General features: G+C 36.0%; 1 protein-coding gene across 1 annotated transcript; it reads left to right on the top strand.

Annotated features, from left to right (window-relative positions):
* Positions 1–1,150: 1,150 nt before the first annotated feature.
* Positions 1,151–15,129, top strand: LOC102809212 (alanine--glyoxylate aminotransferase 2, mitochondrial-like). Its single transcript, XM_085500004.1, has 13 exons — positions 1,151–1,333; positions 4,951–5,036; positions 5,703–5,887; positions 8,186–8,309; positions 9,742–9,836; positions 10,364–10,523; positions 10,938–11,066; positions 11,309–11,474; positions 11,770–11,829; positions 12,029–12,117; positions 12,929–13,078; positions 13,525–13,623; positions 14,148–15,129. Exons 1-13 carry the CDS (start codon positions 1,279–1,281, stop codon positions 14,310–14,312), a joined length of 1,563 nt encoding a protein of 520 aa, XP_085356130.1. The 5' UTR covers positions 1,151–1,278; the 3' UTR covers positions 14,313–15,129.
* Positions 15,130–15,185: the final 56 nt, after the last annotated feature.

Raw genomic sequence — 15,185 nt, 5'->3', positions numbered from 1 at the left:
CACCCGCAGGTCCCCATAATATTGACTTCCCCGGCACGCTCATACGAACGCCAGCCGGCGAATTGAGAAACACGTGTCACGGCCGTCACGTGACAGCATGATTTTATTTTTGGCATAGTGTCAAATGTGCGCAGAGACTGTAGAAACCGGGAACATGTTTACATCGCTCCAAAGGTGATTGACCAGCAATCGGTTATTTGTATAGCAGGAGGTTGCGTTATACACGAGTCAATGGGAACCCCCCTCCTCACACGCCTCAACACACACACACGCACACCTACGGGGTATGTGGAGACAACTGTGGGGCTAACCTCGGGATAGTGATGTTCAGATAAGCTTGAAGGGGTCGGGTATTTTCTCATGAAATTTTGGGACAATAGTACAGGGATAAGGTATGGTGGGAACCTGAATAACAAGTGATAAGACACGATTGTGTTATCCCAGAGGTCCGGCATAATATATTTAACAACTCTAGTAGTTTGTCTTGTCCCTGCATACCCAGAGGTGGGGGAGTCTAAGTTTATATTGACTAGCGCATAGTTTAAGGTTGAGTTGTACATCCAAATCCAAATGAACACGACCCGAGCTTCCCTTCTTTCGGTGATGTCAAATTGTTTAGAGAGTTATTAATTCAAATTAAAAGTTTCCTCTCTAAAGTCCCTGCTAAATTTATGACGAATATGAACATGACTTGGATTCATTTGTTTATGTTTTTTCCCTAACAAACATTTCGGAAACTTGAAAACCGACCCCAATGTACAGAATACGCTTCTTCACGTAATCAGTGGAAAACGATGGTGCTCTGATACGGCAAACATTTATTGAACTAAAAACTCGCAGTTGAAATGTCCACTAACCGCTGCAAACCTGCGAACAATCTCGAATTTCCGTATTTAAAGTGGGTTAATAAACAATATGAATCGTATAGCTCTTTCAGAAAACCAGTTTGAGCTACATCGTCGTATTCATGCATATGCAAATGATCTTTACTCTGCGAGGTATGTCGTGTAACAATCCTGGGTGACGATGTTATGGTGTCAGTCGGCAGTAAATTTACTGAGGGGGGTAATTAAACGAGGATGGATATGCAAATTTTCGGCTAGTTGGATCCAGTTTTTGCAAGTAGAACCTAGTCATAATAATATTATAATCGGATGCACACAATGTGGTATAAAAACGTGTTGTGTTTGTAACACCGCAGTAAATGGTCGATACATCAGTTGTGAGGGCACAGTAAGTTGAAGACTCATTTTTAAAGACCCCCCCCCCTGTATCAGGATGCTGAAACGCGTGTTGCCCGATTTTGTAAAGTCTGCAGCCAAACAGCAAAGTGGTGAGTGTTTATTATGTACTTCTAAAGCGCACCAGTCACATTCGTAAAACTTGCAATGTGTTATTAGCAATATTTAATTTAATTTTTAAATGTTTTTCAAAACTCTACATTTTGGATCTAAACAGAATACTCCATTCAGATAGATATAAAGCATCGGAAATAACCCCAAAATACGCCGTTGTTTTGTGGTAAGCAAAAGCCGGTAATTCCGATATCACGGCTCGACTTGACGCAGCCGGTTTCCAGTGTGTAAAACATAAACACAGTATTGGTGCATTATGGGTAGTATTCCCGCCCAACTGTCAATCAAATACGTAAAAGCGAACACAACACCAGTACTGGCATTTTTCCAGCGGACACCGATTTTTCAAGGTTATTGCCAAATAAACAACCCACTCTCCTATATTTATTGGAAGTCCGATATAGATAACAATAAATTTTCAAATTTACTATTTTTTTGGTCATGAGATTTTCAGTCAAAACTAGCAGCATTTCCCGCCAAAAGCTAGATGCACTTATTCTGCAAGAGTAACAATGAAACGTGTTTAAATGTGTCCTTTTATTGAAACAGGATAGTAAATATTTTTAAAAATGTAAAACGAATCGTAAAATTTAAATTTTCCTTATTTTTATTCTATTGTATTCTGCCTGGCTTCACTGATAAAGTAGGTTGCTTTGTGGGACCAGATATAACCAGTTTTCAAGAGAACATTGCAATAACAAGTTACTGTGCAATGCATTGTGGGTATATAGAACTCCACCCACATGCCAATTTCAGCTTGCCCGCACTGGCGCATTTCCAACTATCATTTTTATCATGTATGCAAACCAATTCTTTTTTTGTACCGTTTTAGTTTTTTAGTTTTTAAACTTTATTGTTAAAATTGTATTGGTGTTTATTACAGTTCCATAGCTAATTTATATCAGGTGAACAATCCTTGTTAGAATACTTTTTTTTTAAATGATTTGAAAACTAGTAACACAAGTTTTACTGGAAACTATTCTGATCATTCCCAGGGCTATAGTATCACTTTATTGCTGTTTCAAATAAAGTATATAGCAATGCATCATGGGTAACTGCCAATCAATTTTTAAGTGGCATGAAGACCTCAAGCCAAACTTGTAATGATTTATGCGTTTCACGTCTCAGTGTTTTGTGCCAAGTTTTTTGTTTTTGGTTGATATGATGCAATAGCAAAGTTAATATGAGCGAGTCACTCTATGTGGGGGGGGGGGTATGTTTAGCAGATTGTCATTTTCAAGGACTGCACCCAAAGCTGTTCCAATTTGAGACATCTCCCCCTGGAATAATAGTCACTCACCCGAAGCTGTCCAAAATTGATATGCCCCTGGAATAATGGTCCTCCAAATGATGTTCCAACTTTTACACCCTCCTGAAATAATGGTCGTTTTCACACTTCCAGAATAATGGTCACCCTACCACAAGCTGTTCCAATTTGAGACATCTCCCCCTGGAATAATCGTCATTCACTCGAAGCTGTTCCAATTTGAGATATCTCCCCCTGGAATAATGGTCACCCACCCCAAGCTGCCCAAATTGGATGTGCTGTCTTTGAAAGACAGTCCTCCCCTAAGCTGTTCCAATTTGAGATATCTCCCCCTGGAATAATGGTCACCCACCCCAAGCTGCCCAAATTGGATGTGCTGTCTTTGAAAGATAGTCCTCCCCTAAGCTGTTCCAATTTGAGATATCTCCCCCTGGAATAATGGTCACCCACCCCAAGCTGCCCAAATTGGATGTGCTGTCTTTGAAAGACAGTCCTCCCCTAAGCTGTTCCAATTTGAGACATCTCCCCCTGGAATAATCGTCATTCACTCGAAGCTGTTCCAATTTGAGATATCTCCCCCTGGAATAATGGTCACCCACCCCAAGCTGCCCAAATTGGATGTGCTGTCTTTGAAAGACAGTCCTCCCCTAAGCTGTTCCAATTTGAGACATCTCCCCCTGGAATAATCGTCATTCACTCGAAGCTGTTCCAATTTGAGATATCTCCCCCTGGAATAATGGTCACCCACCCCAAGCTGCCCAAATTGGATGTGCTGTCTTTGAAAGACAGTCCTCCCCTAAGCTGTTCCAATTTGAGATATCTCCCCCTGGAATAATGGTCACCCACCCCAAGCTGCCCAAATTGGATGTGCTGTCTTTGAAAGACAGTCCTCCCCTAAGCTGTTCCAATTTGAGATATCTCCCCCTGGAATAATGGTCACCCACCCCAAGCTGCCCAAATTGGATGTGCTGTCTTTGAAAGACAGTCCTCCCCTAAGCTGTTCCAATTTGAGACATCTCCCCCTGGAATAATCGTCATTCACTCGAAGCTGTTCCAATTTGAGATATCTCCCCCTGGAATAATGGTCACCCACCCCAAGCTGCCCAAATTGGATGTGCTGTCTTTGAAAGACAGTCCTCCCCTAAGCTGTTCCAATTTGAGACATCTCCCCCTAGAATAATCGTCATTCACTCGAAGCTGTTCCAATTTGAGATATCTCCCCCTGGAATAATGGTCACCCACCCCAAGCTGCCCAAATTGGATGTGCTGTCTTTGAAAGACAGTCCTCCCCTAAGGTGTCCCAATTTGAGATATCTCCCCCTGGAATAATGGTCACCCACCCCAAGCTGCCCAAATTGGATGTGCTGTCTTTGAAAGACAGTCCTCCCCTAAGCTGTTCCAATTTGAGATATCTCCCCCTGGAATAATGGTCACCCACCCCAAGCTGCCCAAATTGGATGTGCTGTCTTTGAAAGACAGTCCTCCCCTAAGGTGTCCCAATTTGAGATATCTCCCCCTGGAATAATGGTCACCCACCCCAAGCTGCCCAAATTGGATGTGCTGTCTTTGAAAGACAGTCCTCCCCTAAGGTGTCCCAATTTGAGATATCTCCCCCTGGAATAATGGTCACCCACCCCAAGCTGCCCAAATTGGATGTGCTGTCTTTGAAAGACAGTCCTCCCCTAAGGTGTCCCAATTTGAGATATCTCCCCCTGGAATAATGGTCACCCACCCCAAGCTGCCCAAATTGGATGTGCTGTCTTTGAAAGACAGTCCTCCCCTAAGGTGTCCCAATTTGATAGCCCAAGCTGTTTCAACATTTAATACCCACTCCTGAGATAATGGTCTTCCAAAGGTGTCCCAATTTTATACACCCTCTGGAAAAATGGTCACCCACCCCAAGCTGCCAAAATTTGATGTGCTGTCTTTGAAAGATAATACCCCCCTGAAATAATAGTCTTCCCAAGCTGTTCCAATTTGAGACATCTCCCCCTGGAATAATGGTCACTCTACCTGGAGCTGTTTCAATTTGAGACACCTACTGGAATAATGGTCAGTCTACCCCAAGCTGTCCCAATTTGAAACCCTTACCCCCTGGAAAAATAGTCACCCTACCCTAAGCTGTTCCAATTTGATTACCCCCCCCCCCGAATAATGATCCTCCTGAAGCTGTGCTGATATCCTCTCCCTGAAACAGTGGTCCTTCCTAAATTGATATCCCTCTCCCTCTCTAAGCTTTCGCAAATGATTATGTCCCCCAAAGGAATAATGAGAAATATTTTTCAGTTGATTTTTGATTTTGTATCATATTTTCTCACAATTCTCCAGCTTTGGCTGCTGTTAGTCCAAAACTTGAGCAATACTCAGAAATACCAGAGATGCCACCATCAGAATTTCAGCCAAAGAAGTACACGGTAAGTATTCACTAATTTATCATACAACTAACCTGCAAATGAAGTATGTTTATTGAAAACTTTATTAATTTATTAAATGGTTGTTTTTTAAAATGTTGGTTATTGTTAAAACCCACAAGTATATGTCAAGTTAAAAGAACACAAGTAAGTTTTATATAATTAAAAATTAATAAAAAATTATAGTAAACAATATTCACGCTTCACAATACATCAGATTATTATCGAAGTAATTTTCCTGTAAACTTCACTGAAGGGACAGGCAGCATTGTTTATTTTTTTATTTATTTATTTATTTATTTATTTATCAATAAATTTCATTTTGTGACAATTTTTAATGTCGCTGGATTTTGTTCTATGAAAAAAAATATTTGAAATTCCCTAAAATCTTCCATGATTGCTGTTATAAATATAGTTGTTTAAACTGCTCAGTAATGATAATGGACTATCCAGGTTTAGAGAAGGGGTGTCAAGGTACAATGTTCTGTCAACTCAAAAACCATGACAGAACTATACAACTCTTTTTATGTTTTAATAATAGCATGAGCCGCAAATGACATCAGCACCAACCTCTTCCCATGTTGCAATGCGTAAAACAGAATGAAAATGTTAGTAAGTTGCATACATCCAGATACAGAGAATTTTTAATCATTTTTCTCATTTCAACAGGGTATAACTTATGAGAAAGCATTGGAAACAAGAAAAGAAAGATTAACGCCATCTTTGATGACATACTATAAAAAACCATTAATGTTAGCAGAAGGTCATATGCAGTGGTTGTTTGATGAACAAGGAAAGCGTTATCTAGACTTCTTTGCTGGCATCAACACCATTAGTGTGGGACACTGTCACCCGTAAGTATCATCTTCAATCATCTAAATTATTCTTTTCTAATTTTAATACTATGAACAAAAGTGTTGTGGTAACCACAGACATAATGCATGATAGTTACTATGACTACATGACATATAAACTAATATTGTATTTAAAATGAAAAATACATAATTGACAAAAATGTTTTATTTTTGGAATTAGTTTTGGATACTTTATTTCAACATTGATAAAATAATAATTTTCTTTTTGACAATCTTCTCGCAAATTTATGTAGTTACATGTAGTTACTGTAAAATCTGTATTAGAAACCATGGCTTTTATTAAAATGGTAAAATGCAACAGAGGGAATGCTGCTTCTATTAGAGCATCTACACATATGTGAAATGATGAATTTTTTGGTTCTCAATTATTCAAAAAGAATGAGTGCGACTTCTATAAGGGATGCAGCTTCTAATACAGATTTTACGGTAATAGTACCATTCAAAGGATATTCCGGAAACATGCAACTTGTTTTAACATGTGTTGACTCACATTGTCAATTAGTAACATACACAGTATGTGTCAATTAATAGCAGTGTCTACTGACACAGAGGTCAATTACAAATCTTCTAAAAATGATGTCATTTTTTGAATAGCTTGTGTGACCTGCAATTTTTTTTATATAAAATGGATGTAGCCTTCCCCTGGCAGAGAAAACACTTACAACAAACTAGCAAAAAATAAAATTATAATAAAAAAATATAGAATATAAAAAATATAAATATAAAAGTGGAAAAACTCATTAAAATAATCCAGGGTAGCAGAATAAGGAGATTCAGAAAAAGAAACCATTGACTCTCAATTAACCCATCATTTAGTCCATTACCAGTATACTTCCACAGAATAAAGTTCAGCTATAAAAAAACAAACTATAGTTAGAAATATCATATCATGAAACTAATTATGATCATAAAAAATAATTAGTGTGATTGAGAAATAGACGTAGCACATTGAATAGTGGCTAAATCTAAAGCAGGGGTTTTGCTAAGTTCTGGAGTTTATTGATGTCTAAATGTAGAAAGTAGGAGACCAAAATGTGATACTTTTCTATAGGTTACTAGTCTTTAAAATACAAAGTAGCTGACTGAACGAGCCAAGTAGACAGCTATTTAACCAGCTGCAGTCTCTTAACGAAACCCCTGCTGAAAAAAGATACAAAGTTGACAACAAATTTGACTTATTTTCTGATCAAATTCTGGAGTTGGGAAGCGCATTTTCTTTTCCTTTCTAGGAATGGAGGAATCCTGAGCAGATAAACTAATAATAATATATATATAGCTTTGCAACACCACCAATTTGATCAGAATAAAAACAAGTCAATTTAAAAGTACCGATAAATGTAGTTGTAACAGTGAAAATTAGGTGGAATGTAAAGGGATTGTTCAAACACCTCAAAATCAATCTTTCTCTAAATTGTCTTTGCCGTATTTGTCAGATAATACTTCTGAGTGTCAAGTTTTGTCATTCAAACAAAATATGACAGAATCCTAGTATGTTTCTGCAATGCACATATTCCAAAGACCTCAATAAATCTGCAAGAGTGCACATGGCAAGTACACACCTGAATTTCCCTTTAAACTATTCACCTATAATATAATTAAAACGTAATATGGATAACGACATAAGAATAGTGGTCATATACCACAATTAAAAGTTGACATAAAACACATCATGGGTCCCTCAGTTGAAAACAAATAATTGTTGCTCCACTCAAATATGGCAAAAAAAACAACAACTTCCATAATTTTAATCAGATTTAATTTAAAGCCTGAATCAAAGAAGTACATAACATGGGTGTTTGAACAATCAGATGGAAATGTAGAGTATGGAAATTCCTATGTTAATAGGACGTACTTCATACCGTGGCATGTATGCAAAAACAGTTTACTTTTACACATGCACATCATGTGATGCATTCTGACCAATAACATGGTCATCTCAAAACTTTTGTAGGCAACAGTTGTAACTGTTTAGAAAATTTGCAACATTTATGTAGTGCAGAAAACGGCATACAAACTTGCATGCATTCTCTGACTATATATTACCATGATAACATGAGAAAATATTCAATTTTGGAAATTCATTTGCAGATGCAATCAAATTTTGTTTATTCTAGGATTATTCAATGTTCTGATAAAAAAAAATGTTTTTTACTCAATGCCCGGGCAGTGAAATTTCCATACTCACATCAGGTGTAGGTAACTCTGATGATCTTTTGGCAACCCGTGTAGCTAACTGCCAATCTTTTGTATGTTCTCATCTTCTCTCCTCCAATATAGAAGAGTGGTAGCGGCATTAGACAAACAGATGAGGACACTGTGGCATACTAGTAATATCTATTTACATCCCGGGATCCATGAATATGCCACCAAGCTAACTGATAAACTACCAGGAGATCTGAAGGTGTCTTTACACTCATTAATGATTCATAGCGCTGCGACAAACAAGACTGAGTTTATAATGACTGCCTGTGTAATGCATTGAAACCTGTTCAAACCAAGTACACAAGTTAACATTAGTTCTGATGAATATTTCAAAATTTTCAAAGAACAGAAACAGTCTCTCAGTTAACTATATGACAATATAACTGAATGTAAAGTGGACACTGCTGTACACCTCTGTAAAATAGACATTTCTATACACTGAACACCTCTGTAAAGTGGATATTTCTATACACTGAACACCTCTGTAAAATGGACATTTCTATACACTGAACACCTCTGTAAAGTGGACACTGCTGTACACCTCTGTAAAATAGACATTTCTATACACTGAACACCTCTGTAAAGTGGACATTTCTATACACTGAACACCTCTGTAAAGTGGACACTGCTGTACATTGAACACCTCTGTAAAGTGGACACTGCTGTACATTGAACACCTCTGTAAAGTGGACATTTCTATACACTGAACACCTCTGTAAAGTGGACATTTCTATACACTGAACACCTCTGTAAAATGGACATTTCTATACACTGAACACCTCTGTAAAGTGGACACTGCTGTACATTGAACACCTCTGTAAAGTGGACACTGCTGTACATTGAACACCTCTGTAAAGTGGACATTTCTATACACTGAACACCTCTGTAAAGTGGACATTTCTATACACTGAACACCTCTGTAAAGTGGACACTGCTGTACATTGAACACCTCTGTAAAATGGACATTGCTGTACACCTCTATAATCTGAATATTGCTGTACACTGAACACCTATGTAATCTGATGTTGGCATACACTGATCTGAGCACCTGAATCTGTAAACTGAACATGTCCATAAAATTGACCCCAGTCCAACTAGTGTTTAGTTTTACACAGGTTTCATTGCACTACAAATACATATAGATGATGGTATTATAGCAAAGTGGAGACCTATGCATGATGGGTAATTTCATGTCCATATCCATCAACATATCTTGTTCTGTGAAAATTATGATTTATTTCATTTTGTCACAATCCAGAAACACAATTGTCCATTTATACTGGATAAATTGTCACTGAATTTTTTCAAAAAGTGTTAATTTCACGCCTTTTGGAATTTGATAGTGTTCTTTTTCAAATAAATACCATCAAATAAATATATAAATTATTTCTGACACCAAAAATCTAATTTTCACAAAATGAGTGCATGTCACAATTAGGCAGTAGACACACTAGCAGCTGACCAAACTGGAGCACTGTATATGGACAGTGAAGCTGTAACTGAAGCAATACTACAGTGAAGGATCTTCTATTTCTAGATCAGAGACTGGTATCAAAGGATGTTTTTTTTCATTTGAATAGAACAGACAGTAAACTATTTATTATTTCTAAACTATTTATTGATGTTTGCAGGTTGCATACATCGTGAACAGTGGATCAGAAGCGAATGATTTGGCAATGTTGATGGCAAGACTCTACACGGGGAACTATGACATCATATCTTTAAGGTATGGACACTATGACATATCTTTAAGGTATGGACACTATTACATCATATATTTAAGGTATGAACACTATGACATCATATCTTTAAGGTATGGACACTATGACATCATATCTTTAAGGTATGAACACTATGACATCATATCTTTGAGATATGAACACTATGACATATCTTTAAGGTATGGACACTATGACATCATATCTTTAAGGTATGGACACTATGACATCATATCTTTAAGGTATGGACACTATGACATCATATCTTTAAGGTATGAACACTATGACATCATATCTTTAAGGTATGAACACTATGACATCATATCTTTGAGATATGAACACTATGACATATCTTTAAGGTATGGACACTATGACATCATATCTTTAAGGTATGGACACTATGACATCATATCTTTGAGGTATGGCCCTCTACCTCTATTCAATACACCATGGATCAATATGCTTAACAGTAAATCAACAAGCAATAAATTTTATATAATTCTTCAAATTACACTTTGTTATCTACTCTCCATAGGAGTGCCTATCATGGTGGAAGTCCTTACCTACAAGGTTTAACAGCAATATCTACATGGAATTATAAATTTCCAAGAGGATTTGGTATTCATAACACTATGAATCCAGATGTCTTCAGAGGACCATATGGTGGACATAAATGCAGAGACACACCAAATGATGTAAGCTATGAGTCTAGGAATCAAGAATAAGCTCATAGATATTGAGAAACAATTGTGAAATTTACAATAAGGAGCTAACAAAAATATATACCATGTGTATATTTAAATACCAGTGATTTGAAGCTGGATCCGTAAATAACAAAGTTGTTGTCATTAAGCAGATTTTATTTTCTGGAACTCATTCTAAATTCATCAAAGGCCAAACCCAACTAAAATAAATTTGAGGTTTTTCTCAGTTTTCGATTCAATGTTGTGAAAAATGTTATCATAATCAAATTTTGACAGAAGTAATCTGTATTAATCTTGTATTATCTACGTCACCTGTATCACCTTCATTACCTGTATTACCTAGGTCTCCAGTGTATTAGCTACGTCACCTGTATCACCTTCATTACCTGTATTATGTTTTGATAGAGTATTCGTAACTGTGACTGTACACAAGACGAATGCCACGCATCTGATATGTACATACATCAATTAGAAGATTTATTGAGTCATTCCTGCCCGAAGAAAATTGCCGCATTCTTTGCCGAACCCATTCAGGTAAGTATTCTCATTATTTTGTGATTAATACAATGATTTTTCTGAAAACAAAAATAATTTACTGCGTATGAGATTTTTTAAACTACTCTCAGCACTGATTGGCTAATCCTTTCATTTGAATATCTGATTTTAAAGTAGATATTGATTGATTTTGATTATTGTAGCATAAATTAATAAAATCTTGAATTTTTCAAACATGGATGGAATAGTTATTTACTTGATTTTTGTTTTTGATAATAAAGGGTGCAGGAGGAATTAATCAGTTTCCAAAAGATTTCCTGAAAGGTGCTTATAAAGCAGTGAGAGCAAAAGGAGGTTTATGCATTGCTGATGAGGTTCAGACAGGATTTGGAAGACTTGGAAGTGAATATTGGGGATTTGAAACTCACAATGTAATGCCAGATATTGGTAAGATGACAATTTAATTTGCAAAATTCATCACTGAAGGTCATTAATACAGGATTTTTAGTGAATGCAAAGCTATTTGCAAGATTGTACCTGATTGGCTACCCAATCTTAACACCAAACAGTCAGACCAATCAGAGAGCAGCTTGTTTGTTGAAAGTTTTTTTCGACGTATCAAATTCTGCCTTGTATATGTGCTTCTACTCAACTGTAGATTTTTACCCAAAGCAGTGCAGGTCATCATGACAATATAAACAATCTATGATCATAAAATGAATGTTACATTTTTTCTCCACAGTAACCATGGCAAAAGGAATTGGCAATGGTTTCCCTATGGCAGCTGTGGTCACAAGAAAAGGTAGGAATGTATTAAAAAGTCATAGGTCATAGTGGGTCATGACCCTCTTCATTCAAGGCAAATATTACCTGGGGAACATCCAAGAAAATGGTATACTCAATCAAGCAAGAATGTGCTAAAAATACTAAATACTAAGGCAGTGTATGCACCCCATATTAAATTCACTATTTCTCATTTGAAGTTTTTTTGTTTTTTTCAGAAATTGCAATGAGTTTGACTGAAGCTCTACATTTCAATACGTTTGGTGGTAATCCACTAGCCTGTTCTGTGGGCTCTGAAGTTATTGATGTGAGTATACAGTCCAATGTTTGTCAACCACCACGAGAACCTTCAAATTTTAGGCTCTTTGCAACTGGCATGCTATAAATAACACTGAATATTGCTGCGCCAATTATTTGTGGCATGAAACAAAGATGAAGTTGAGAACCTGCAGCTGTGCCATTATAGTTTTTTAACTATATTTGTAAACTGGAGTAGTAAACAAACTGGTAATGTGGCAAGGACTATATAAATCATACCACCAAGGAGACTATCAGCGTCAGTATTAGCCCTCAAATCATATGGTGGTTGTGTAATGTATCTGGGGGCTTAGTCTTTTCCACGAAACAAAACAAAACGAAACGAAACAAAACCCTAACCCTAACATTAACTCAAATTTTTTTTCATTGGCCTAATAATATCTGAGAAAATGAATAGCGCCATCAGTATTCAACAATTCCAAAATGGCTGTCACGTCAACGCAAATGAATCGAGCTGCAAAGTAGGCGGAAAGAGGTGGAAACTAAATATTCTCGACAAATTTATTTCTGTGACGTGGCGATGTTTGAAGTCGTTCAAAATTTAAGGTTAGGGTTAGGGTTAAGATTTCATTTCGTTTCGTTTCGTGGAAAATACTAAGCCGTATCTAGATGTTTTGCTAACATTCATTTTGTATTTTTCTGACCAGATTTACATAAATGTGGTTTCATGAAATTAAAACAATATTTTGATCTTTGTAACCTGTTTTTTTTTATGGAGAAATTCACCCAAATGTTAACATTGTCATCTATGAAAATGTAATTAGCATATTTTGTCAACAATAATAAAAATTTTGTTGCAGGTGATTGATGATGAAAAACTACAAGAAAACTGTGATATTGTTGGTACTTACCTGATGAAGAAACTTGCTAAACTCAGAGATGAATATGAAATCCTTGGAGATGTCCGAGGTAAAGGTTTGATGATTGGTCTGGACTTTGTAAATGACAAGGTAAGACAGATTTCCAATAAACTGTGAAGATTGTATCCAAAATATGAAAGTGTGTATCGTATTTGCTCTACTATTAGATGCAAATACATTAAAACCCGACATATTTTGACCATAGACACACCTCTGTCATTTATGTAAGCACATACACTACTTATACAGTATGTATATTTGGAAATGTTGAACAGAACTGTTGTCATGGTATCCTTCACTTCCAAGATACTTAGTTCATATGAACCAGTTAAGGGATATTTAACATTCCAGGCAATGACGCTTATCCCCAATAATAGGTTGAATTACATAATACAGTTGAAAATGAGAAAGAATCATGTATTAAATTAAACACTGTTAAACACATCTGTGTAATGTAGTAATTCAATTCAATTTCTCTACAAACTTAAAATGTAAAATAGATTGAATTAATATGGACCTACATTTTCATTATGCAGAAGTCAAGAAGTCCTCTGCCAGCAGCTGATGTAAATGACATGATGGAAGACTGTAAAGAAATGGGTTTGTTGTTGGGAAAAGCTGGTCTTCATTCCAATGTAAGTAATATATACAGCCTAGAATATTCCACTGCATGCATTCTGATGACGTCTGTAGTGCAATACTGGTGCAGTTATCTTCCTCAAATGCCTACGTTAACCCTTTAAATGCCGAAGTTATCCATTCAAATGCCGAAGTTATCCATTCAAATGCATAAGTTAACAATTCAAATGCCAAAGTTATCCCTTCAAATGCATAAGTTAACCCTTCAAATGCCAAAGTTAACTGTTCGAATGCCAAAATTAACCCTTCGAATGCCAAAATTAACCCTTTAAATGCCGAAGTTATCCATTCAAATGCATGAGTTATCCCTTCGAATGCCAAAATTAACCCTTCAAATGCCCAAATTAACCCTTTAAATACGGAAGTTAACTTTTCAAATGCCAAAATTAACCAAAAAAATAAATTAGTGCAAAAAATGTACCATCGTAACAAATTAATATTTATTTTAGAAACATATAAAATTAACTTTTATACAAAACTTGAAGTGTAAATAATGTCTAATGTTATCCTGTGATTGCAGGTGCTTCGAATCAAGCCGCCGATGTGTATCACTTTAAGTGATGCTGACTTTGCTATTGATGTAATAGAGAAATCCATAAAGAATCATTATGACAGAACGAAAACTCAATCCTACAAGATGAGGCAAAATGTTACCGTGGAAACAGTGCCAATGTTTACACCTTAAATACTGGCATTGTGGAGGAATAAACTAGTGTAAAAAGAAACTTTTGTCCCATTTTCTGTATTCATGTTCCATTTCTTGTCTTTACAGATTAATTATTAACAGGTCCAGCAATATTTAGTCTAGTATCCTCATTGTTTTAATATACTGCCATATACTTACTAGTCCAAACCAAGTGGACTATGATATACTAAATGGTGGGTGTCCATTTTAGTATGTCAGGGTGAGGTGAGATGACAACTTATTTGGACTTGTACAGCTTCTCTTCGCTGTAAATTTTTTTAAGCTTTTTTTTCAAATATTTTGTTGTTGACAGACTACTGATCTGTGTAATGATAAGAATTCTCTGTTTTATTTTTAGTGAGATTTTTGCAGGGAAAATACATCAATAAATGAAAGCAAATTGTTTTTGCCAAGGTAAAAATGTTAATAATGTATTTTAGGAGTTTTGACAGTGATGACAAAAATGTATTATTTGTGGAAGACATTAACGGTACAATCGGCAAAGCTATGAAGAAATGTGGAAATTTTAAAACACTACAATTCTTGATATTTTCCCAAATGACAAATAAAAACCACACAATTGTTTCTTTGAACTTTCATGGGAAAATTTAGCAAATTTCATGTAATCAGTTTGTCAAATGTTAACAGTGACATTCATCAATGGTTTATTCAGAATGTTGCAATAAGTGTATTATTTTGTTCAAGCATGAACAAACCTTGTAAAAAAAAATATGTCTGGAGTTTGGCGATAATTTTCAATTATGTTTAATTTTTTTGCAGCTGTAAATAAATCATATATTTAAATACAAAGAACAAATTGTTTTTTGTGTGATTTGTTTGAGAATGGTTAAGTAATTTCCAAAATACTAACAA

Source organism: Saccoglossus kowalevskii, chromosome 6 (assembly GCF_978046115.1).
Source record: "Saccoglossus kowalevskii chromosome 6, keSacKowa6.1, whole genome shotgun sequence".
NCBI classification, from domain to species: Eukaryota; Metazoa; Hemichordata; class Enteropneusta; family Harrimaniidae; genus Saccoglossus; species Saccoglossus kowalevskii.
Note: the sequence above shows the minus strand (reverse complement) of the source record. Positions and strands in the feature narration are given on the sequence as shown.